This window comes from Talpa occidentalis, unplaced genomic scaffold (genome assembly GCF_014898055.3).
Source record: "Talpa occidentalis isolate TD23 unplaced genomic scaffold, MPIMG_talOcc4v2.1 talOcc4.11, whole genome shotgun sequence".
In the NCBI taxonomy this organism is placed as follows: domain Eukaryota; kingdom Metazoa; phylum Chordata; class Mammalia; order Eulipotyphla; family Talpidae; genus Talpa; species Talpa occidentalis.
This window is the reverse complement of record NW_023601104.1, coordinates 87012363-87038955: the sequence shown is the minus strand read 5'-3', so window position 1 is coordinate 87038955 and position 26593 is coordinate 87012363. Positions and strand designations below refer to the sequence as shown.

The window sequence follows — 26593 nt, the reverse complement described above, 5'->3', positions numbered from 1 at the left end:
AACATGGATGGAGCTAGAAGGGATCATGCTCAGCGAAATAAGTTGGAAAGAAAAAGAATAATACCGGATGGTCTCACTCATAGCAGGAATTTAGAAAACCTAAATAAAAGACCAGGAAAAAGACTAATCAATACAAAGTAAAAATCAAAATCAACAAGCAACTATAAACCAGAGACACATTGGGGGAGGGGAGAGGAGCGGGGAAAGGAAGGACTAGAGTCAAAATAAAGGGGGAGGTGCAATTGTATGGGGAATATAACCAAAATAAAATGCATACATTGTGCAAAGATGAAAAAAGATGTAAGAATTATATAAAATAAAACATTTAAATAAAAATAAAAAAAGAGGACTGGATTTCTATATTAGTATCCACAAGTAAAACAATAGTCAGTTAGAAGTCTAATAGGCACAACTAATGAAATACACAACTAAGAAGAACCAGCTTGGGATCAGAGAAGCTTCAAAGCCTTCAACACTCTGCCTCTGCAAAGAGGCCCCAGTTTAATTGAATCAGATTGTGGAATAATTTATATCTTGTAAATTATGAGGGATGGAGGGAGAGGGGGAGGGGAAGGATGGAGGGAGGGAAGGGGGTGCAGAGAAAGGGAGGGGAGGGCAGGAAAGGTGAGAGAACAGAAAGAAATTAGTTAGTAGTCAGAGACAGGCTAAAAGTTAGACAGGTCATCCACAGAGTTAGACTAGCCAGAAACTTAACAGGGAGATTAGGGAACTAGACCATCAAATAGAGTCCAGTTAAAGCCACAGTCAGCTGTGGTGATGATGGAGACTGTGCACACACTCATAGTTGCTCCCTCTGAGAACTGACATCAGAGGCTGAACACTGCAAGGAAAACAGGATATACTGAACTTGACCCGCCAAATGACTAAACTATTAAGAAAGCAAACAAAAAATCCCAGCAGAGGTTAATGAATCAGTATTCAGACTTAATACAATGTGATTAAAGATGAAGGCAATGAGAAAACCCTGAGAACATCAATAGTGACTCATCATGGATGAGGGAACCCAGTAAAATTAACAGCTACTTCTCATGAAAAGAAATGGAGAATAGACATCAGTGAAATGACATTTCAAAACGCTGAAAGCCAACTCATTTCTTACATCCAGCAAAATTATCTTTTTATAATGAGGCGAAATGAAGACATTCTCAGATAAATAAAAACAGAAAATGTGTTGCAAGTACACCAGCCTTATAAGAAATAGTAAAGGAAGTACTTTGGCCAGAAAGTGATTGATACCCAACAGTAAGTCACACTAAGAGCAAGGGAGCCCTGTGCCCCCATCAGCCCCCTCAGAAATGAGAGGATCACTGAACTTATGCTGAAGCCCAGACAGCCATCAAGAGGTGGCTTGAGTTTGTCTTTACTATAAAGAGTCTTGATAAAGACAGAGCCAGTGGGACACACGTGTGACTTTGTTTTCCCTCCATGAAGCCCGGCCAGCCAACTGGCCAGATAGTTTCTTTACTGCTTTACAATAAACCCCCACCTGAGTGTGTATCAGTTTTCTGTGGCCTAAAAAGGACAAGTATTTCTGAAGAGGTGATACAATCATGAATCATTAAACCTGCAAAACTATGAAATCACTGTTTCAGCTTTCAGTCGGCAAATACCAACTTCTATCTGAAAGACATTTCAGCTGTTTTGTCTTTTGATGACTCTTTGCTTTTACATCCTACTGTCCTTGGAAGACAAGAACCATTTTAGTATAAAAGGGATGGCGAAGAGGTCAAGTCCACTTCTTAAGGTTGAGAGCCCCCCCATTATCTCTGTTCTCCATTTTAAGTGTCAGAATGATTCTGTCCATCCTTGTCGAGGGGTCTGACATCTCTAGCAAACTGAACTTCAGTGTTGTGTGAATTCAATGATTATGGTTTTACTGCAGACCATATATGTTAATTTCAATTGTCTACCCCCAGATCCTAACAGCAGACCCAACACCTAATAGGTCCTTAATCAAAATTTATTGAGTTAAAGACTGAATAAATCATTTTTCTTGTGGCAAATGAAAAAATATAGGGGAAAAAAATCCAGAAACCAACCATTATTTAACCATATAATCCAAGCACATACACAGATGGAAACCTCACAAAACTCTTTAGAGTAATAAGAAAAAAGTGTCTAATTATCTGCTAAGCCCTACATACCTATCTATCTATCTCTTAATTTCAGTTATTATAAATTTTTTGAGTCTCGGACTCCTAGTGAGCCTCTCTATGATTTTCAGACCTCTGCCAGAATTAAATATCTAATTTCCAACATATAAACAACCATTATTTTAAAGTTGACTTCTGTTAACTCCACTACCTGTGTAGTCTAGATATCTGTTTCTATTTTTGTTTTATTTCTTCCTTTTTGCTAGTGTTATATCCTGATGTGCCTACTAAATTTTTATTAAATGCTAGACATTGTACAACAAATTATAGAAAAAAATATGAGGGCCTAGATGATAATGCCTTCCTCCCCAAAAGATTTACCTTTGTCTAGGTAGGCAGTTAGGCAAGGTACAGAAAGTGAAAACAGATTTAAGGCTATGTTAGTGTGTTTGTGACTACTAGTGCATTTTCAGTTCACCCAGACTCTAGGGTATCCCAGCTGAAAGGGTGGAATGATTACCAAGGCTCTTCCTTTTCCTTAGTCTAAGCTCTGGTAAATTCCTGCTCGGTTTGAAACTGAGAAAATATTTCAGCAGAAAAGTATTGTCAACCATAGAGCCATCATTCTCCTCTCCCCTCCTCAACAGAGCATTGACCCCTCCTGTCCTGATGTCCAGATAACTCTCTGATAAGTTCAAACAGATTTTTAAAAATTAATCTCCTACCCAGATTTTCTAGTTTTTCTAAGAAAGTTTATTATGCAACCATTAACAAAGGCTGAACGTGTTCTTTAATCAGTTGCCAAAAGTTGCCTAATTTGTTAATATTCTCTAAGGAAGAGCAAACTATAATCTAACATGTGATCATCATAAATTCACCCAAAATAAAATATTGTATGATATACATACTTCACCCAACTGAAGTACCGGAAATTAAAAACATTTAATATATTTGTACAAAATTGCTAACACTGATCATTGTTTATGTTAGCTATATATTATTTAAAAGGAAAAAAGTTTTCTCAGCACATACGAATAATTTGATATTTTTACAAAGATAATTTATACGATTTGAACACTTTCAAGAGTATAACGAAACTGTTGACATTTCTGTTGTTTAAGACTACGTACAGAGTACAATCTCATTTCTGAACACAATTTCATTTCTCCATTTGGAAAATTGCCTAAAAATAAACATCTAAAAACAATTCAATTTTCCACTTAAGATGATATGCTATCAAATTAAAATCACTCTAAATAAAAGATAACTATAAAAATTAGAGGAAAATTTTGCTTATTATAAAGTCTACTACCACCTTTTAACAATATTTGTGATAGTCAAGAAATGAGTAACTATCAATTACTTTAGCTACTGCAAGAACATTACCTCACTGGTTTCAGATCATCCATATTTCCATAGCAGGCCCTTCAATAATTATTCCCAAAGCTATATTTTATCTTCATAGTTGAATAGTAAATCTATCTATAGCTAACAAAAATTATCTTTACTTCATTATGTTGTGAAAAAATAAGTTTCTCCCTCTTTTCCTACTTCATACTGCATATACAACTCACATATGCACACACAAAGAATAGAAAAGGCCTACATATTTAATTTATATTTAAAACACGTGAGGTAGAAACTATCGTGACTTAAGAAAATAAAGAAACTTGATCATGGATTTTTTTAGTCCTAAATTATTTCTCTATTCACTGCATTCAAATATTGAACTATAAACCATATAAATGATCTTTAAAGACAAAATTATATTCAGCCCATTTCTATTTTTTGACTTTATGTAAATACTCATACAACTCAGAGTTACAGAAAATAGAAAAATGCTTTTCTTAACAACTCCTAAAATTCCTATTTTTGCATATATAAAAAAGACCTGAGGGGTCTCCCTGGTGGCACAGGGTTAAAATCAGCATTATCAAGCTATAGGCAGACAGTGTGGCTTGAGTTCAATCCCCAGTCAGGGAGCTGACCCACATGGCACAGCAAACCTCTCCTATTTCACCCGCTGCGCCCCTCAGCAGTGTATTTCAGTAAATTCTGCCCCCCACTCTGTCTCTGGTGAATCCTCTCACCCACCACACCTCTGGCCTACACCCCAGTTCTTGTATGAATAAATAAAAATAAATCCTTAAAAAAAAAAAAAAAAAAAAAAAAAAACAGATCTGAGAGCTAATCTTCCAAAAGTAAAAAGGTTTATTCAGTACTAGAGTTCCAGCAGTAGAGTGTCACTGCCAAAAGTCAACTCAATGAAGAACTCAGAGTGTAGAGCATTTAAGGACTTAGTAATCTGCCCCAGTGTCAATTTGGATAACAACAAAGGCTGTCCTCATCTCCAAGACGTTCAACAAATTTGGCCTCTGACTGTAAGTTCTTACTACCAATATCCATTTTCTTTGTAAGCTCATCTGAGTATATAAAAAATTACCTAGTGTCAGAAAATACCGTATTTTACAACATGCACTTGGATAAGGAAGGAATTATTAAGATTAAAAAATGAAGTAAAATAGGAAATTACAGACATGGTAATTAAGAAATCTAGAACAGTAAGTCCCTAAAAGTTTAAAAGTAGTTTTGAAGGGGGACATTACTGCATAGCAAAGTGGCCAGCTTTATGTAAGAAAATAAGAATCACAAAAGTCTATGTTCAAAGGATGGTAACAGGAACAACCTTCTGTTTCTATTATAGTAATCATCCTTAAAATATTATTATTATATCTGCTTTCTACTACCCTCTTTCTTTTTGAAAGTAAATATGGCACTACCGTCCCAAATTTCTGCTAATGAATAATCAAATCATGTCAGTTGTCACTCAATTATCACTTTCAACATTTAATCTAAATTATGTGCTGCACCTAGTTTTTTCTTTCTTTGAAGTTCTTCATTGAATTTAAAAGTCAAATGTTTTTTCCAAGAAGAGTACGTTGATGGAAAATGGAGGCTAAGATTAAATCAGGGAGAATCATTGATCAAGGATGCTTGGAAATCTTATGAATACAAATAGCCTATCAAGGTTAATGAGGTTCAACTCAAGTTTAAAAGAAGAGAAAAATGCACTTCGTATTTTCTATGCATATACAGATTTAAGGTCTTAATACAATTTGCAAGGTAAATTATACAAACTTAAATGTAGTTTTCATTTGCTTTTTTACAAGATATTTTCACTGTTTTACCCCAGTGTAAAGCAACTGCTTAAAATACATATTCTGAATCAACAAAATTAATGCAATTAGTGAGAGAGAGCAAAAGATCTCTAGACTATCGACAGCTCTTTGAGTAATTAATGTGCTTTTAAGGAATGGTTGGACAATAGATAATAGCTTTAAAAAAAATAAAAGTGTTCTACAATATACTATTTCAATCAACAAGTATTACATATTTAACATACAGGTGAAGGCTACAACAGAGTTGTACACCAAGAGGGCACCAAGTGATACAAAGTTTGAACTCAAACTCATTTCTGACATGCAAGGGGGCAAGACTTTAACTCCCAAGTGATTCCCAGAACATCACAAGTTTGCATTGTAACCTGAATATATATTGGTAAATGGCCCAGAACAAATCTGTGCACAGCAACATAACAAAAGAAAATAGGGCCTCCCTGGTGACACAAGGGGTTATGTCTCAGCACTATCAAGCTGTCAGCAGCCCCTGAAGCATAAGTTCCATCCCCAGCCAGGGAGCTGACCCACATGGGGCAGCAGACCTCTCCTGTTTCACCCATTGCTCGCCTCAGCAGTGTATTTCAGTAGATCTGCCTGCTCTACTCCCCATTCTGTCTCTGGTGAATCCTCTTACCCCGTCCCCCACACTATGGCTTACACTCCAGCTCTTGTATGTATAAATAAATAAAAATAAATCTTCAAAGAAAAAAAGAAAATGTAAACTGAAGTCTGATGATCAGTAGAAGCAAATCAGAAGAGTGTCAGGAAGACAAAGATGTCCAGAAAGAAAAATCAGTAGAGAAGCCTCACCATAGCCATTAACAAACAATTCTTTAAATATTATTTTCTGATTAAGTTTACCAGGTAATTTTTTGTTACTAATTCAGTTTTCTAGAACCTAGGTACAGAAACTTGGAGATTCATGCCCTGCATAGGAGAAAAACGTTTAAATATATAGGACTACAACTGGGTAAGTCAATGAACCAGCACTCTTTCATATACAGTTTTTTATGAGTTTCATTACTAAAAGGACCATCTCCTGGGCCACATTAATTCCAGAACACAGAAAATTCAAGTTTTCAGATGTGAGGCCAACACCTTGAAACATACTGTCATCATCAAGGTAGATTTGTCTTGGTGACAGTTAGCTTTCTTCTGTAATTACCTTTTCTCTGTATTGTCATGGACTTTGAAATTTTAAGGAATTTTACATATACTTTAAGGACAAATATATATATTACTTTAAGACAGTATGATAAAAGTACAATAAGAGGTAGCATTCACCTGAGGACTATGAGCCTATCCCCCAAAACCATAAACAGTGATGCGAACCAATGTTACCTCAGTACAAAAAAGAAAGAGAGAGAGAGAGAAGCTTTTGTATTTGTGGACAAAGGGGTAATTCTGAAGAAAGGATTGTCACTTATAAGTGATACAATCCAAGAAGTTTAACAGAAGAAAAGGTTTAGAATTTCTACAAAAAGAAGATATTATAGAAACAGTGAACAACTGGAACAAGCACAAAAAAAGATGGAAATTAATAAAGAAGTTTCAGAAAAAAATGACTTATTTGACAAGACTGTATATGATGTTCTGTTGGAGAGTTGTTAGAAAGTTGAGGTTAAAGGAAGACAATGCACAAAAAGCCATAATAAATGTTATTATATAAATACTCTTGTACCTGACAAATAACCAGCCTCCTTTTGTGCATTTTTATTATTACACTTGCTATCTAACAAGTAACTAATAGATTAATCTCCATTTTTTAGAGAATACATAAGTCAACAAGCTATACTTCCTAATTTTTCTTAAAAGCAAAAAAACAACCCAGAGGCTAAGTGCTTTTTAATTAAATTTCAATAAAATTTCCAATTATTAGAGTTACAATTGGATGATCCTTGACCTGTATTTGTCACAGTCTATACTATAAGTCAATCTGAGAATAACTTCAGAAAAAAGATATATTCAAAGGGCTTATATAAGGTATGAAAATAAACAAGCCATAATCAGAAATGTAACTAAACCTAAAACAATTGATAGATATTGAAATAATAAAATTAATTATTTTATTGTTAAAAATAAGAAAATCAGATTAAAATACAAGTGGTTAATGGTGATTTCTTCCAGGGATGAAATCTGACCCTAGAATTGAGACAAAATTCAAATAACTTTCTGCATCAGTTTCAGGATGTCACCTGCATAGGAAATATGATAGATATTTGTCCATTGCTATGTCGCCCGGCACTAGAACAGTACCTAGCATGTAATACACAGTCATTAAGTATTTGATATATGAGTGAATGTTCACTCTTGTTTCCAACTGTCTTTTAAATTCAAACCTACACAACCAATACAAACTAACTGAAAAGAATTCCAATTTTTCACTTGTGAAAATACAAGACTATTTGGTATGGACAGGAAAGCCAGGTTCTTTGAATGAGAGCATTATTAGGTCATTAATTAGTCATTTTTTAAAAACCTACATGTTTGAAACTACATGATATGCACATCAAAGACATCTTTACAGACACATCACCCAAAGCAGTGATAGTGAAGACAAAGATCAACAGCTGGGACTACATCAAATTAAAGAGCTTCTGCACAGCAAAAGAGACAATAACAAAAATAAAGAGAAACCCCACCGACTGGGAGAACATTTTTGCACACAACACTAATGATAAAGGACTGATCACAAAAATCTATAAACAGCTGATGAGACTCAACAAAAACAAAGAAAATAATCCAGTCAAAAAATGAACAGAAAAGCTAAAAAGAAACTTCTCTGAAGAGGAAATGCAAATGGCCAACAGGCATATGAAAAAATGTTCAACATCACTTGTAATCAGGGAAATGCAAATCAAAACTACCATGAGATACCATCTCACACCAGTGAGAATGGCACATATTAAAAAAACTAGCGACAACAAATGTTGGTGAGGTTGTGGAGAAAAAGGAACTCTCCTGCACTGTTGGTGGGAGTGCAAACTGGTCCAACCACTATGGAGAGCTGTGTGGAGATTTCTGGACCTACTAAACATAGAGCTTCCATATGATCCAGCAATTCCACTCCTAGGTATTTACCCAAAGGACACAGAAACATCAATTCCAAAGAGCACCTGCACCCCTATGTTTATAGCAGCACTGTTTACAATAGCTCAGCTTTAGAAACAACCCAAATGCCCAAAAATAGATGACTGGATCAAGAAGATGTGGTACATATACACCATGGAATATTACTCAGCATTCAAAAAAGATAAACACATGCAATTTGCAGCAACATGGATGGCGCTGGAAGGGATCATGCTCAGCGAAATAAGCCAGAAAGAAAAAGAAAAATACCGGATGGTCTCACTCATAGCAGGAATCTAGAAAACCTAAATAAGGGACCAGGAAAAAGAATAACTATAAGAAAGTAAAAATCAAAATCAACAAACAACTATGAACCAGAGACACTCTATGGGGGCTGGGGGGAGGGGAGGAATTGGGGTCAAAATAAGGGGGTTGCAATTGTATGGGGAATATAAAAATAAAATTTATAATAAAAAAAAACCTACATGTTTGAGATTTTTTTTTTAATCCACAAGTGGTAAATGGAAAGAAATAATAGGAAGGAAGGAAAGAAGGGAAGGGGTTTTGGAGGAAAGGAGAACAGACCAAAACGTGGTGGTTAACAGCCTAGCAAAGGAATTGTTCTACATTTAATATAAATTAGCAAATATTTTAATAAATAATTAACTGGTAAAATAATCATACTTCAGTACTTCTGTCAACAGGATCAAGGGCTAAAATAACGTATATAAAACTAAAAATCCTATAATTACCATAGCTCTGATAAGTATTGGTTAAACGTAAGTATTTATAAGTAGAGGGCTCTGTAACGAGTCAGTCAATATTTCATCATCCTTACAATCTGAAACCTAAACTATATCTAAAATAGATTTTCTATTGACATGCTGACAAGATAAAAGAGAAGATCAGACTGGAATAAAATTAAATATTTCCTTTGGATTATACAATTTTAGCTACTTTAAATGCCAATTTTCTACCTTTCATTATAATTTAGCAAACTCTTCAAATGTGACAACTTATCACAATTAAAACACAACTTCACTAATAAAAACAGATACAGAGGAGGGCTGATACATATCTATTTCCAAATGTGTTATTCCTGCTTGATCTAATTTGCATAATTATAATTGGAATCAAACCATTTCCTTTTTATGAAGTTCTTTCCTTTGATTTTTAATATTTTCTGATAATTACCCCATCTGTGCTAGATAAAAGGTAAGCAGGAAAGGGCAGCTGCCTAGTTACACTTCATTCATGATTACCACGTCATTCATGATTACTATACAATTGTAAATTAATGTGCTGGAGGCATCATACTCTACCTCATGCAGAACAGCTCAAGATTTTAAAACCTTATGGTTCCAAAGAAGAAATATCAGTAATATCATTTTACTATGTCTTCCACAGTTTTACCCCCAAAATAAGTAACTCACTGTTCCTTCAAAGAAGAAAAATCCTTTCTGTCTCTAAGAAGGGGTCAACTGCTATTACAAGAATATTCTCAAGCTTAATAGGTTCCTGGCTTTGAGGTACAAATGAAAGAGAAATGAATCCATAAAATTTCTATATATAGAGATAACTTCACATTATATACAGCCAAACTGAGCTCATAAAATACCACAATCTTTATATTACAATTTCATTAAGCAATTTTATGAAACAAAGCTGAAGTTCTTTGAATATGGCTTAAAAACAGCAAAGTCACCTCTATTTGTGCTGCCAAATGTGCTTTCTCCTTGTCTTTTCGCTCCATGCACCGCTTCACTTCCTCTAACTCAGATGCCATCGCATTGAAGTTCAGCTGCACTCTCAAATCTGACATCTGCCTCTCCAGATCCTCTTTGTCCTGCTCAATCCCTTAAAAGAGAAAATGTAAAGCTTGATTGTTGCTTTTTATTCACAGGTCATGGGCTTTCAAATGGTACAAAGCCTTGGTGTTTTAATATTCTAGCTAACATAACTAACTTATTAACACCAACAAAGACACAAAAAAAAAAATTCTGAATTTATCAGTCTATTGTTTCAAGTCTCACACAGTTTTCTAAATGCCGTCCAAAACTATGCCATTTTGATATGAAAACATAAAATGTTTCTGATTTCTAGAACCATTTAGGAAAATCCTACACATGTTTTTTAACTTTATATTCCTACATTCCCTCCAAACTTTGAAACAAAAATACTGAAAAAAATTTCAACTAAGGTATTCCAACTGAAATTGTTGAAGTTCACACAACAACAAAATGTTTTTCTTACAACATACATAGACAATGATGTTTAAATCTCTCATGGTGTACCCCCACTGGCTTTCCCATTCCAGAGACAATCACCGAAATTATATCACTGATGAATATAATTAGACTCAGTCTTTAATTCAACAGGAAAGTCTTGTTCTTATATCCAGCTCTTGTATCCACTTTGAGTTGATTTTCATGTATAGTGTGAGGTAGTACACTAGTTTCATTCTTTTGCATGGGGCAGTCCAATCTTCCCAACACCATTTATTGAAGAGACTTTCCTTGTTCCAAAGTATATTCTTTGCTCTTTGGTCATCATAGATAAGTTGACCACATATGTGTGCTTTTATTTCTGGGCTCTCAATTCTATTCCACTGCTACATGTGCCTGATTTTGTTCCATATCATGCTGTTTTAATTATTATGTCTTTATATTATAGTTTGAGTCAGAAGTACAGTATTCCCATTTCCCCCCTTTTTAGTAAGGAGAGTTTTGGTTATTTGGGGGTTTTTGTGGTTCCAGAATCAACACTCCATGACATAAACTTCAGAAATGTCTTTGAAATCATCTCCAACAGCAAGAGAAAGATAGGGGAATATAAGTGGAACTACATCAAACTAAAAGGCTGTTTCTGTATGCTAAAGATGACAGTAACCAAAATAAAGAGATACCCTACTGAATGAGAGAAAATATTATCATATACCATACATCTGACAAAGGTCTGATATCAATTATCTACAAAGAGCTCATACAACTCAACAAAAACAAAATAAACAACCCAATCAAAAAATGGCAGAAAAGCTAAATAGGCATTTCCCCAAATAAGAGATACAAATGGCCAACAGGCAAATGAAAAAATGTTCACCCTCACTTATAATCAGGAGAATGCAAATCAAAACTATAGGTGTGAGGCACCACCTCACACCTACAAGAATGACACATATTAAAAAAATAAATAAATAAAAACAGGAACAACAGGGCCTCCCCGGTGGTGCAGCGGTTGAGCACTGGGTTGCGGTGCTGGTTCGACCCCCAGCTGCTCCCCGGCCACCGGAGGAGGGTCCCACATGGCGCGCAGACCTCTCCTGCCGCCCGCTGCTCCCCTCAGCAGTGTACTTCGGTCCTTCTGCCTGCTCTGCTCCCGCTCTGGCTCTGGTGAATTCTCTCACCCTCCCGTGCTTCTGACTGTACCCAGTGCTTGTATAAATAAATAAATAAATCTTTAAAAAAAAAAAAAAAACAGGAACAACAAATGCTGGTGAGGGCATGGAGAAAAGAGGCCCTCTCACATGGTTGGTGGGAAAGAAGACTGGTCCAGCCACTATGAAAAGTTGTGTGAAGGTTCCTGAAAACAATAAAATTGGATATGACCAAGCACTACTATTCCTAGGAACCTACCCAAATACATCAAAAAACTAATTCTAAAGGAAACCTATACTACTATGTTTACTGCAGTACTACTTACAATAACCAGGATATGGAAAACAACCCAAATGCTCCAAAACAGCTGAATGGATCAGGAAGCTGTGGTATACATGCATAATGGAATACTACTGAGCTATCCAAAAAGACAGCCATGTCATTTGCGGCAAAATGGATGGAGCTGGAAGGGATAAAGCTAAATGAAATAAGTCTGAAGGGGAAAGATAAATACCAGATGGTTTCCCTTATAGGTAGAATACAGAAAAACCAGACAAAGGGTCAGACAAAGATAAAACTTGAAATCTAACCGTATCTGAGGCATTCAGGGGTGGAGGGGAGGTAAGACTGGGAAGTGTGAAAATGGAGCAAAGAACACAAAAGACGGTAGTAATGGACTATGAGGAATTTGGTGGTGGGAGATATGGTGACCACAACTGTGGGAAGAAATCCTATACTGTCCAAAATTAACAAGGATACTTCATTAAAAGATACTTTGGTCTAGCACTCTCCCAACTAAACTATAAAATAAAAATTTAAAAAGATTTAAAGAGGAAAAAAAATTATTGGCCTGTGATACACAAGGCCCTGTAATGCCATCTTATTCAAAATAACACAAAAGCCCTTTTCCAGTGAGCTTGCATGCCAAGAAACAATACAAGTCATATAAATAAATTACTTTTGTGAGTCTAAGATGTCAAAAATTTAAACATATACTATCAATTTAAAACTGCTGTTTGTCTAGTATTTTCCTTTCCAGAAAAGGAAAAAAGAAAATACTGACAAATCAAATTTATAGACCATTTGTAAGACATATCCCAAACTTAGAAAAGTTAAAGTGTTTAAAATTGTACATCCTGGATGAAAGAAACATAGGCATTTTAATAGTGCATAAAAACACTGACAGAGACTATACTATATAATGGTTCTTATACAGAAATAGTACAAAAGTGTCTTGGTAAGAAACTGAGGAAGGGGCCTCCCCGGTGGCGCAGCGGTTGAGCGCTGGGTTGCGAAGCTGCCCGCGGCTTCTGTGGCGCCGGTTCGATCCCCGGCTGCTCCCCAGCCACCAGAGGAGGGTCCCACATGGCGCGCAGACCTCTCCTGCCGCCCGCTGCTCCCCTCAGCAGTGTACTTCGGCCCTTCTGCCTGCTCTGCTCCCCGCTCTGGCTCTGGTGGATTCTCTCACCCTCCCACGCTTCTGACTGTACCCAGTGCATGTATAAACAAACAAACAAACAAATAAATAAATAAATAAAACATGCCTCTATTAAAAAAAAAAAAATTTGGAAAAATAAAAAAATAAAAATAAAAAATAAAAAATAGAAACTGAGGAAGGAAAAATTGGAAACTAAGAATCAAAGAATGGATACAAGAGTTCACCAAGCAAAGCAAGATACAGTTAGGAGTGATATTTCAGGGAAGAAGAAACAGTATAAAGTACAAGGGTACAAAGGTAAATTTAATATTCAGATAATTATACACATATTAGTTCTATAAAGCTAGCACACAGCAGAGGAATGAGAGTCAGCAAGGAGTACATAATTTAGAAATTATCACATAGGCCAGGAGTTAGCAAACATTTTCAATGAAGGGACAGATAGTAAATATTTTAGCTATAGGATCGCTATCTCAACTATTCATCTCGGCCTTTGCACTGCACAAGCAAACTAGAATGTGTAAACATGTATGGAGTAGCTGTTCTATAAATAAGTTTATTTACAAAAATAGGAGACAGCCTGAATTTGGCCAATATGCCATACTTTGTCTATCCCAAGGTCTCCAACCTGAAATTATGCATTACATGGTTCATGATACGTGTAACATATAACTTTAGAGTATAAACATATATAAAACAACATTAGTATGACTATATCATATAAAACGTGGAGATATTAATACATATGAATGTGTATGTAAGGGCATATATATGACCTTTATGAAATATACCTGGTGTGGATATAGTATTTTGGTATATTTCATATACCATAGATACATATGAAATATGAGTATGGGGATATTCATATAAATACACGCACATAAATAATAAAACATTTACCAAAATTAAAATACAAAAAGTATAAAATATAAATAATGTTACAACAATTCTCCACAACCAAAGAATTGTCTCAGCTCTCCACCTTGAAGAACCCTTGCTACAGTGACAGGTCTATGGTATAACAGTTAAGAACTCAAGCTGAGCCTCGCTGGTGGAGCAGGGGTTACAGTCTCAGTGCTATCAAGCTATCAGCAGCCACTGGGGCATGAGTTTGATCCCCAGAAGGGAGCTAGCCCACATGGCACAGCAGACCTTCTCCTACCTCACCTGCTGCTCCTCCAGGAGTGTATTTCAGTAGATCTGCCTGTTCTGCTCCCCACTCTGTCTCTGGTGATTCCTCTCACCCCCCGCCACCCTACACCTCTGGTCTACACCCCAGTTTTTGTATTCATAAATAAGTAAAAGTAAATCTTAAAAAACAAACAAAAAAGGAAACTCTGATTTAGGAAGAAAAAAATTTGGATCTGCTACTTACCACCTAAGTGATCTCAGGCTAGATACTCAATCTCTTTGTTCTTTACTCTTTGTGTTTTGTAGTCATTAAAATAGAAATAATAGCCCCCTTCTCACTGAATATTTTTAAGAACTAAAGGAGATAATTTACAAAGAATAGCATAATGCCTTATGTGTAATAAAAACTCAATAGTTTATAGCGAGAAGTTTTAATCAAGAGAGTAACATCAACAATTTGTCTTAGAAGAGTCCCTTTAGTAGCAGTATGGAAGATAGATTACAGAGTGACTAGAATAAGACCAGAGGATAATACAGATGAGATGAAGCATGCATAAACTGGGGTTGTGAAAAGAAGAAAGAGGGCAAGGCAAATTCAAGAGATATTTTCTAAAAATCTATATGTGCACCTAGATGCATATAAGTATAGGGATATAGAGACTAGTTTGTATTTTAGGCATGGACATTTTATTAAATGATGATGCCAAAAATTGAGATCAAATAAATGAAAGTATCATTGTGAAAAGAATGGATTCAGATATAAAGCTATTGACTGAACATGCTGTGAAACAACACATGGAAGTAGCCAATGAGCAAATCCATCTGCAGACTGAGGCTAAAAGAGTAGAGCTAGGTTTAGGGATCATCACATATAGATGACAGCTAAAGCACGTGACTAAAAAACACCACCAGGAGAAATATTAAGTGAGAATCGCCAAGGTCAGAATTCTAGACGTGACTAGCATTTGAAAGACAACTGTGAACAAAGAGAAAAGTGTCCAATGAAAAGAATTAAAACAGAAGAATGAGGAAAGTTTAGAAGCACTGAAGTCAGTGCAATTCTTCATTCCAAGAAGAAAGAAGGAATAAAGAGAGGTCAAGTAAGATAGGTAATGGAAAGACTCCTTATAATTTGATTGAAGCAACATTAGTGAATGAAGCAAAGTCAATGAAGGAATAAGCTGCAGCACAGTATGATGAGTGTTTTCTTATGTAATATTTTTTAAATAACACAAGTATTTTATAAAGCTGGAAAGAATTCCACTACTGGCTCAAAGAAAGTGAAGTTCATTATCACATTGATTTGAGAACATTCAGGGTCTTTTTTTAGTGTAAGTACTTAGAAAAATAAGATTCTGCTAGTCCTCACAGACTTATACCAAAAACAACTAGATTTTGTGAGGCAATAAAACATAACAAATGTTTTTCTAAACAAAATGAAAGTTCTTATGTGCACCTTTATGTACTTTTAATGAACAATCTAACACCTTAAGATTTTTTAAAAATAAATTTTAAGATGTGATTGCACTAATGTCAAAGATAAATTATAACATGATAGGAAATTTATGTGAACTTAGCGGCATGCAAATATATTAGAGTACATATGTCAGACTCTTCCATACAGTGAAGATTTTCTGGCAATATGGAAATTCTAGTATAGGCAACATATTGAGTTATATTAGGGAATGTGAGGAAATATTTACCTTCTCTGAATTGATAGTAAATCACATGCTAACAGGAGTTTCTCCAATAATTCAGGCATTTCAGTAGGTAGTCTCATTACCAAAACAATTTACAAGCTGAATAATCTGGACTACTCTAATAGAAACTATTGTAAAACTTCATTATCACCATTTCTGTTAAATTTGAACTTTAAAAAAAATACACCCATAGTCATTACATTCCACAACCTAAATCAATACCTCCACTGAGAATGTATTCTAACATTTCTCATTTATCAAATGGAAAGTGTTCCTAATCCACATAAGAGTGATTTGCTTCATGAACACTTCCTACAATATGATCAATTTTTGTCACCAATCTTCAGTTAACCAAAATAAATATAGGATCTTAATTTTAATTGGTTGCACATATTAAAAAACTGGGGTAAGGAAAAGTGAAAAATAGGTATTTTCCAATTTAAATACAAGGATGGTATGTAATGCACACACAGGTATTTTGGCATAGAAATAGAAAGCTGGAAAGAATTCCACTACTGGCTTTGCTGGCTCTTTCTAAGAAAAATCTCCAAAGTAGGTCTGACAACCAAAATAGGTTTAAACTTCAAGCAGAGAAAACATAAAATTGGATGTTAGTATTACCAACAAACAAGTAAAATTTAAAATTAAAAACACAATGCTGTTTTGGTTAGTATCCACAAAAATGATATACATGAGTATAAATCTAACAAAATCTATATGAGAAAAACTACAAAACCTGAATAAAATAAATCAAAGATGAACAAATAAATGGAGATACATTCCATGTTCACCAATAGGAAGACTCAATATTGTCAAAATGTAAGTTCTTCCTAACTTAATCTACAGATTCAGTGCAATACAAATCAAAATCCCAGTAAGTTATTTTGTGGGTATGGATAAACAGAATCTAAGTTATATGGATAGATCCAGAATAGCCAAGCAATCTTGAGAAAGATCAATATTGAGGACTGCCACTCTCCAACTACAAGATTTATTATAAAGCTATAGTACTTAAAAGTGATATTGGTGAAAAATAGACAAATAGGTAGTGGAATAGAGAGCACAGAAGTTGACCACATAAAAACAGTCAAGTTATCTTTGACAAAGAAGATGATGTAATATAATGGGGTAAGTCTTTTCTACAAAGAGCACTCAAACAACTGGATACCCACACACAAAAAAAAATATTAATCTACATCCTTCACAAAAGTTAATTCAAAATGGATCACAGATCTAATGCAAAACTATAAAGCTCTTAGATGATCAAACAGAAGAAAAGCTGGGTGACCTAGGTTTTGTGATGACATTTTAGATATGACACAATTCATGAAAGAACTAATAAAGTGGCCTTCTTTAAATTAAAAACTTTGACTCTGCCAAAGACGTTGCCAAGAAAATGGAAAGACAAAGCACAGACTGTGAGAAATTATTTGCAAAGACATTATCTGATAAAGAACTATTATTCAAAATACACAAGAACTCTCAAAAGTCAACAATATGAAAACAAACAATCCCACTATAAAATGGGCCAAAAACCTTAACATCTCACCAAAGAAGATATGTATACAAATATTTGTATACAAATACACCTATGAAAAAATGTTCCACATCATATCTTATCAGGGAAATATAAATTAAAACTGATAAGGAGATGCTATTATACATCTACTAGAAAGGCCAAAATTCAGAACACTAACCAAAAACAAGGACAAGGATAGGAACTCTTATTCTCTGCTAATGGAATGCAAAATGATATATCCATTATGGAGACAGTTTGGAAGATTCTTATTAAACTAAACATAAGATCCAGCATTCATGCTCTTTGGTGTTTACCCAAAGAAGGTAAAAACTTATGTCTACACAGAAGTCTACACAGTTGTTTAGATAACAGCAGTATTATTCATAATTGCCAAAACTTGGAAGCAACCAAGATAGTCTTCAGTAGGTGAATGGACAAATAAACTGTGATACATCCAGACTTTGCTTTAAAAAAAAAAAAAAAAGCTACTATACCCATGAAAAGTCATGAAGAAAACTTAAAGGATATTTCTACATGAAAAAAGTTGGTATGAAAAGGATACACATAAGATCTCAATTATAAAAGGTTCTAGAAAAGGCAAAACTATCAAGACCATAAAAAGATCAGTGGCTGCCAGGGCTGGATGTGAAGGATACATAGGTATAGTATAAAGGACTTTTAGAGCAGTGAAACTAGGCTATGCTACTGTAACAGAGGATACATGACACTATATAAGTCCAATATCACAGAATACACTATATCAAGAGTGACCCTAAAGTAAAATATAAGCTCATTGCTTGCAACAAATATACTACTCTATCAAGCAGGGGGCATATGGGAAATGCCTGTACCTTGTGCTCAATATTACTATAAACATAAAACTAAAAAATAAAGACTATATTTAAAAGTTGGATACTAAATTATGATCAACCTATTGGAAAACCTTGTAGTACATGAAGAAATACATAAGATGACAAGAATATATCATAAGAAAAGCAATTCTAAAAATGAGAAATAGTTCATGAAGATTTTTTTTTAAAAACCCACACACTTAAAAATCAGAATTATACCTCTCCTAAGCCTCCAATCATCTCCCTGTTCATCCTGATGGCTCGACTGTTGTTTGGAAATCTGAGATCCTTGCTGTTGTTGTAAACCTTTACGATCTCCTGCTTTCATAAGTTGTGTACGGAGTTCTTCTATCTAAAATCAGAAAATCAAAAATAAAACATTAATTAGTTTTGAAAGCAGGGGAAAAACAATTACAAAGTATTTTACTGGGAAAGAAAAGTTACTTCTAATGGGCTACTATAAATACAAGTTGAAGACAAGTTAATCTCCCTGATATGCTGAGCACAGTGGAACAGACCCCGGCTCCATTTCTTTATGCATCCTATTCCTCCCACAAAGATGAGTCTTTTCCTCTTCCCTCTGTCTTTTTTGACAAAGAATTTGAGATTTTTAAAAATCTCAGTTCATTCCATGAATGTTAACTCAAATCACTTCTAACTTAAAAACTATATGTCTATATTTTTTACATATTTTCTTCTATATGATCATGTTCTACTGATTGGTAAATTCAGGAAAATGAGCATGAATTAGGATATTTTCACATCAAGCTACAGCTCAAAATAAATAAGCAATACATGATGTTGAAAGAATTATAAACTACTTGAGGTCAGGGACTGTTTCATTCATCTTTATATTTCTAGAGACTGTCAAATTGCCTAGCACATAGTAGGTATGTGTTCAACAATTGTTAAACCAGTTAACACTGGCAAAAACACAGTTAAAAAACACAAACATAACCTCAACACAGAAATCTCTTGTTTCAAAAACTAAAATCAGAGATTACAGATCAGAGTTCCAAAAACAAAAATCAGAATGGAACTGAGTACAAATATAAACTTCGAGAAAAGAAAGTCTGAATTCTGCCAACACTATTTTCATGTAACCACTGGCTGCAGAACAAAGGCAATGAGCAATTTTAAAGGTTTTGTAAAACAGATGCTGTGATGTATTTTCAACACTAATTGTGAAAATGTAATACTCCTTCTGAATATCTTGATACCTGTCATCTTTGCCTACCTAGCAAATTATTATGTAGTAAGTTATGTAACCCACATTTCAAAAAAAGAGGAAAATACAGTTGCAGTTAACATAAAACAAAGGTAGAGGGAGTTGAGAAAATCATAGGCCTTTATCCAATGTACATAAGAGGACCATTTCCAATTATTCAACTTTAAGTATCAAAAGCACGCAAGTGTCAGTATGAGCTACTGAACTACAAAATACCATCCTTTAAAATTAAGCCTTGGGCTTCCCTGGTGGCACAAGGAGTTAAGCGCGGCACTATGAAGCAATCCGCAGCCTCTGCAGCACGAGTCCGATCCCCGGCCAGCCAGGGAGCAACCCACATGGCGCAGCAGACCTCTCCTGTCTTGCCCGCTACTCCCCTCAGCACCGTATTTCAGTCATTCTGCCTGTTCTGTTCCCCATACTGTCTGTGGTGAATCCTCTCACCCCCTGCATCTCTAGCCTGAACCCCAGCTCTTGTATGCATAAATAAATAAATCTTTAAAAAAAATAAAATTAAGCCTTAATGATAATTAAAAGGGGACAATGAGCATCCTGAAAACATGAATATAAGATTGTGATGCATTCAAAGTAACTTGAATATGCAAAGGTGTTTTATGTATTTTTCCTCCTTTGCTGTCCCATGCTTCCTTAAATAAAATTAAGTTACTAGGAAAACTTTATTTTACATATCCAGTCTCACTTTTACACTGCTTATGTTAACAGCAGCAATGCAAGATACTGTCACAGCAGGAATTTGGGCTGCTGTTTTATGTACTAACATTCTCTGAATCTTCCTGAATGGATTTCCATTCTGCTTATGTATGCTAATATACATTCCTTAAGAAAAATTTTCTAGACCTAGGAATTTTCCTTCCACAAGACATTTATAGAGTAGGGGATTCAACCCTAATTAATTTAAAAGTAAATTATCATAGCTCACATAAACTTACCTGATGCAAAAGTGTTTCTCTGCTGCCTTCTGACTGATTCAATAACCTTCGAGAATGTTCCAATTCTTGTGCAAGCTAGAGTTTCAACAAAGGACAAAGCAAAATGTCTAATGGAGCAGAAGATAAGTAAATTATTATGGGCACAATTTAACTGAAGAAAAGTGGAAAGCTTCAGAAAACTTAGTTAAAAAAACAAATACCTGCCATAAACAGCTATTAGTATTTCCATTAAAATGTTAATTGTATAACATGAAGTGAACCAGACCTCAAGAGGACTGACTTCTAGTCACTTCCAACTCAACTGTGACCCTGTTTAAATCTCTTCATCTTAGACCTCTATTCTATTGTCCCTAAAATAAGGATTGTATATTAGATGATCTTAAATTTCTTCCAGTTCTGAATTATTTTACTCTAAAGTCTAAGGTATTTTTTCTTTAAATTAGTACATACAATATGATATGAATTGAATTACAATAAAAATGTCAAAGACTTTATGACACAAAGTATACTTCACTCAGTTGATTTCATATATTGTAATATTCTTATGTCCCTATTTCTTTTTTTTTTAAGATTTATTTTTATTTATACAAGAACTGGGATACAGATCAGAGGCATGGGAAGGTGAGAGAATTCACCAGAGACAGAGCGGGGAACAGAACAGGCAAATGGACTGAAGACACTGATGAGGGGAGCAGCGGGCGAGTCAGGAGAGGTCTACCGCACCATGTGGTTATCTCCCTGGCAGGTCGGGAATCGAACCAGCGCTGCAGAGGCTGCAGACAGCTTCACAGCACAGCGCTCAACCTGTTGTGCCACTGGGTAGGCCCCCTATTTCTAGTATCAATGATATTACTAAATTTTTAAATATCTGAGCTCAGAAGAAAACATTAAGAATTTATTTAATGATAATGCTGTTAAAATCCACAGAAAATGTACCAGTTATGTGACTAAATACCCTACGAAGTCTGAGTATGCCTAAATTATTTCAAGTTTAAAAGTATACCAGGATGGAAGTTTGTTAAAATCTAGAATTATATATCCTAAACATGTTTATATTTTGTTAAGAGTAAGATTGTGAAATCACAAATTTAAATCAAGATGTTGTTAAAAGCTTAGATTTGTAGTAGTTATCCTAAATTATCACTTCATTTAAAGAAACTGTAGGGCTTCCCTGGTGGTGCAAGGCATTGACATGCAGGCTATGAAGCTTGCCGCAGCCACTAGAGCATGAGTTCAATCCCTGGCCAGGGAGCTACCCACATGGCACAGCAGACCTCTCCTGACTTACCCACTGCTCCCCTCAGCAGTGTATTTTCAATTGATCTGCCTGTTCTGTTCCCCACTCTGTCTCTAGTGAGTCCTCTCGCCCCCCACAACTCTGGCCTGTGACCCAATTCTTGTATGTATAAATGAATAAATCTTTAAAAAAAATAAAATAAAGAGACTATATATTAGTCCTCTACAAAATGTACATTTAGTAGGTATGACTATCAAGGAGTAGAGAAGGGAACATTATGGTGATAGTTGGAACAGTTTATATCATAATTCTAGAATGAGATAAAATTGTAACTATACATACATACATGTGGAATCTCCAGCCCTCTGTGTTGTTAGGGCTATTGTCTCAGTGCCCAGAGTACCTGGTGGTGAAGCTAAAATGTAGATTCAGGCAGGGGACCTCTCACCAGGGCAAAAGTCCTGGTATGAGGAACACACTGGGAAACCAGTATCAGCTGAAAACAGCAGGCAGATATTATGGCCAGATTAACAAGATCAGCTAGAATACCTTACTTGTAAAGATTAGCAGAAAGTTAGGTAAAAATAGGGATTAGAGATAGTATGCTTTGATTAGTAGAAACTATGGAGCCCCCCAAGAAACAGCCCCTAGCTTCTACGAGATGATAACGCACCCCCCAATAATGTACCCTCATGCATGCACATGCCTATCATTTGTGAGCCTGGTTCTTAATAAATATGAGACACCCATTGATTGGGGCTGCACTTTTTTAGGTGGATTCTTCTCTTCATCCCGCACACCTCCCAACACTGTTGCCCCACAAGGCGACACATACAGACACACAACACACAAGTGTACACAAAACTGGTGAAATCTTTATAAACTCTGGATTGTAATAGTGTCAATTTCCTGGTTTTGATATTAGGTGGAATTATGCAAAATGTTACCATGGAAGGAAATCGAGTACAGAGCACATGGGATGAGCTTGCTACATTTTGCTTTGCAGTATCATATGAATCTATAACCATTTCAAAATAAATTTCTTAATGCAGTCAATCTTGTAAAACTGCATGGTGCAGATCACAAATTAATGTCATATTAAAAAAAGGCACGTACATATAGAATCACAGAAGCCACACAAAATATCTGACCTCTTGCCTTGTTTCTATGTAGAAATAGAGAGCAAAGAAATCACACTTCCATCAATATGGTTTCATAATCTACCAAGGCCCATTTTGTTCCCTGGGTCTGATGAGCAGTTTCAGCTCCCAAAGGGCAAATGGAAACCTTGCTTACCTATGAAACCTTGCTTACCATAAAAGTGGCACGAAAGCATCACATAACTTGGCATAAAGGAAGTAATGGGAAATAGAAAAAGAAACAAAAACAAAAAATTCATCACAGTAAATTTTCCCTTTATTACCATTCATTACCTCGGGTTCTTGCTTAAATCTATTCCTGTGAGAGCTAAGAATTGTTTGGTCTCTGAATTCCTTCCTGACTCTAAAGTAATAAACTCCACAAGTTCATAGATGCAAATAGATATCAAAAGTCCTTAATATTTATTGAGATAAGGGACTTTTCATAACCAGGCTGCTAACTATGCCTATCTTTTATAATAAAAAGGCATGTATCCAAATATTCAGCCATTAAACAACATGGCTTTTCTAACCCTGCAGCAAAGTCAAGCTGTTTAAAGGTTCTCCAGCAAGGAACAGTAAAGTTTATTTCGCCTCTAGAAAAGGAGTGTGGCCTGATGACAAGGCAGCTCTTCCAACGCTCCCAAGAGCAAGAAGCAGACAATGGCAGAGCCATTGAACCAAGTGTCTCCACCTGAAAACACAAAGGCTTCACTGTGTCCTAACAAATGATCTTAGGAAACTTTTCAAAGAACTCAACCAATATCACTGGCCCCAAACAACATTAATCTTTGAAAGATAATTTTCTTACTTGATTCTTCTCAGTTTCAGTTTGTCTTAGCTTATTTTTCATTACTCCCTCATTCTCATCTGCTTTAGCTTCTTGTTTCTTCAGTGCCTAGAATGAAAGAGGTGGGAAAATATTTATTATTCCAAATATATATATATATTTAGAACTAAAAGACATTTCTAAGATTTATGAAAAAAAAAAAAAGGTTGAGATGTTGGTGACTGTATGACATCTACAAATGAACTATAACATTGCTCATTCATTGAAGTCCTTAGAAACATCAGTGGATATCGAATATAAACCATTTTCTAATCTTCACAATTAATTTCTACTTAGTTTTATTTTTCCTCATCTTTGGGAATTTTGTTACACTTTTTGAGAGCCTAGACAGCTAACAGTTTTCTTGGAAACAACACTTATTGCCTATTGAAATAACAGAATTGAAAAGTTCTATCCAACTATTTAAACATAATATCTAATACTAGCTCACTGGGTTTTCAAATTCTAAAAAAAGTATTCTCATCAAGGTAGAAACATACTGGGCCCACATCCCTCTTACATAAATGACATTTTTATCACAACATATAACTGGATCTTCAAACCATATTTCACAAACTATATTTTGCATTTGTATCTATATTTTATTCTCTTTAATAAAATGGAAAAAAGAACTGTTAGAAAACACAATTTCAAAAGTTAACCACAGAAGTATTTGTTTTGGTTTGTTTCTATGTTAAAACAAAATTAAACTTAAGTAAAAAAAAAAAAAATTATACTTGGACCAGTCTTTCAAAACATCTTAACAGGCATTCCATTTGTTTGAAAAATTTTTGACAATTTTAGCATTTAACTTAGCAAGATGTGCAGAAGCTAAACAAATTGGAAAAAGCCAAATTGCCAGAAGTCTTTTCCAAAAAAGATCTATGTTGCTCAAATGAAAACTGATTATTAGACAAAAGGCAAAACATGCTAAAAATTGTTTTGATGCAAGTACAATCAGTCATATACAATTTCATTAATTTACACACCCAACAAGCATCTCCTAAATGCATTTAGTAGTGCCAGGCACTATGCTATAAAATACACTTGGCCTCCTGTCTATAAGATTACAGTTCCCTCTGCCATGGCTCTTACTCTTACCAGTAAAATAGCAATTGCATAAAAAAGCAGAGATATATTCAAATGAAAAACAGCTTTTGAGTTTAACAACATTTTGTAGTGTTTATTATATCTAGGCATTCTTCCTCCTACATATGTTAAATACTTTAAATATACTGAATATATAAATTTAAACTTTGTGATAATTATGAGTTAGTATTAAGCCCACTTTGTTCAAGGGGAAAAATATGGGACACCAGAGTTGAATAACTTGCCCAAGGTCACTTGTAATGGCAGAAAGAAGAAAGACTCAGGCTATCTGCCTCTTAACCAGTGATACTACCTCTGCCTGTTGACATATTATTATCAACCTTCAGAGTCTATATGAAGACTAAATTATTTGACACTTGCAACACACTATAAGATAAAAGGCAACTACTATTACTGACTTGGTCACAGTGATAAAGTATTAAAAATATAATGATTTTCAGGTAGTTATGAAATGATTTTGAGATGTCTGATTTATTTTTCAGGGAAAGTAGAATTTGCATAATCTATTTAGTCTCGATACCAGATGTATTTATAAAATTTTCCTAAACAAAGTTATCTTAGAAACTAAAAAACTAATGCTGGTAACTTTATTCTTTTCACCCTTCCTCAGTCTTTCCCTACAGTGAGTGTGTGTGTGTGTGTGTGTGTGTGTGTGTGTACATAAGAGAATATATAAAGAAAAAAGATATAAAGTTGTTGCTACATTTTTAATCTATTCACTTTATAAAACTTGAAGCTATTTTATAGCTTGATGCAGCCACAATTTTTTATGAATTAAACTTAATTTGTTCTCTTTTCAATATTTGCTCACTGAACTAAAAATCTGCCTGGACTTTTCCAGAGAGGGGAGATTATAAGGAAGACTTCCTTGAGCAGTTGATAAGTTTTACCAAACTAAGTTTCCTATATCACTTTGCTCATCTCTTAATGTTCCAGATTCCTTCCACCTCTTCTTAGAAAGGTAAGAGAAACAGGAGAAATTATCTGCTAATTTTCTAAAGTTTGACTTACCCTCATCTTGCAACTCCAAGGGTTTTACTTACTTAAGAATTTAAACTCAAAAATTTTCCAGTGAAAACATTTTTCCATTTGCTAACTGGAATTAATATACTTCTGTTCCTCTAACATGATTTACAAAATTACATTTTACAAATTCTATAATATTTTACATCAAAAAAAAAACAGGAAATATATATTACCATTCCCAAATGCATACTTTGTTTTGATTAAATGAATACAAGTGTTTAATTCATTTAATGCCTATTTTTACTTAGATAGACATTCAAAACAATCCTTGCACTTTCAGAGGCATATATTTCCAAAGAGTAATAATACAAAAGCTTGGGTGTCATTACAGTGTAAGCTTCAGAAAGCCAGGGAACTCATCTGTCATAAACACATTTTATTTCTAACACAATAGTTGGCACAGGGAGTAAATACATGTTATTGAATAAATGAATAAATATCTCTTTATATTCTGAATAACAATTTCACTTTGCAATTGGCCAACTGTGTTCATCATATACATATGTTTCTCTAGATTCCTCCCACCTTTCTTAATCTTCATAAGTTCTCAAACACCAAGTTGGCTGTCCTTCTGGAAAAACAATTATCATGGTATAGTGATGCTGGAAAATAAATATTTATATTTGGGTGTAATTCAAAGAGCTAATAATATTCTCATAATTAATCATTTTAGCCTTTCTTTGGAAAAAAAATCTCCTG

At 34.8% G+C, this 26593-nt stretch overlaps 1 protein-coding gene across 6 annotated transcripts in view; it reads right to left on the bottom strand.

Moving 5' to 3' along the window:
- CEP128 (centrosomal protein 128) overlaps positions 1–26593 on the bottom strand; it is a 373385-nt gene that overhangs the window by 270212 nt on the left and 76580 nt on the right. For all 6 annotated transcript variants that reach the window (XM_054691882.1, XM_054691883.1, XM_054691885.1 and 3 more), the window contains 4 exons: positions 23741–23827; positions 20554–20628; positions 18595–18727; positions 10068–10219 (listed from right to left, as the gene is read on the bottom strand). In XM_054691882.1, coding sequence (XP_054547857.1) covers positions 10068–10219; positions 18595–18727; positions 20554–20628; positions 23741–23827 — 447 coding nt within the window. The remainder of the gene's footprint in view (positions 1–10067; positions 10220–18594; positions 18728–20553; positions 20629–23740; positions 23828–26593) is intronic.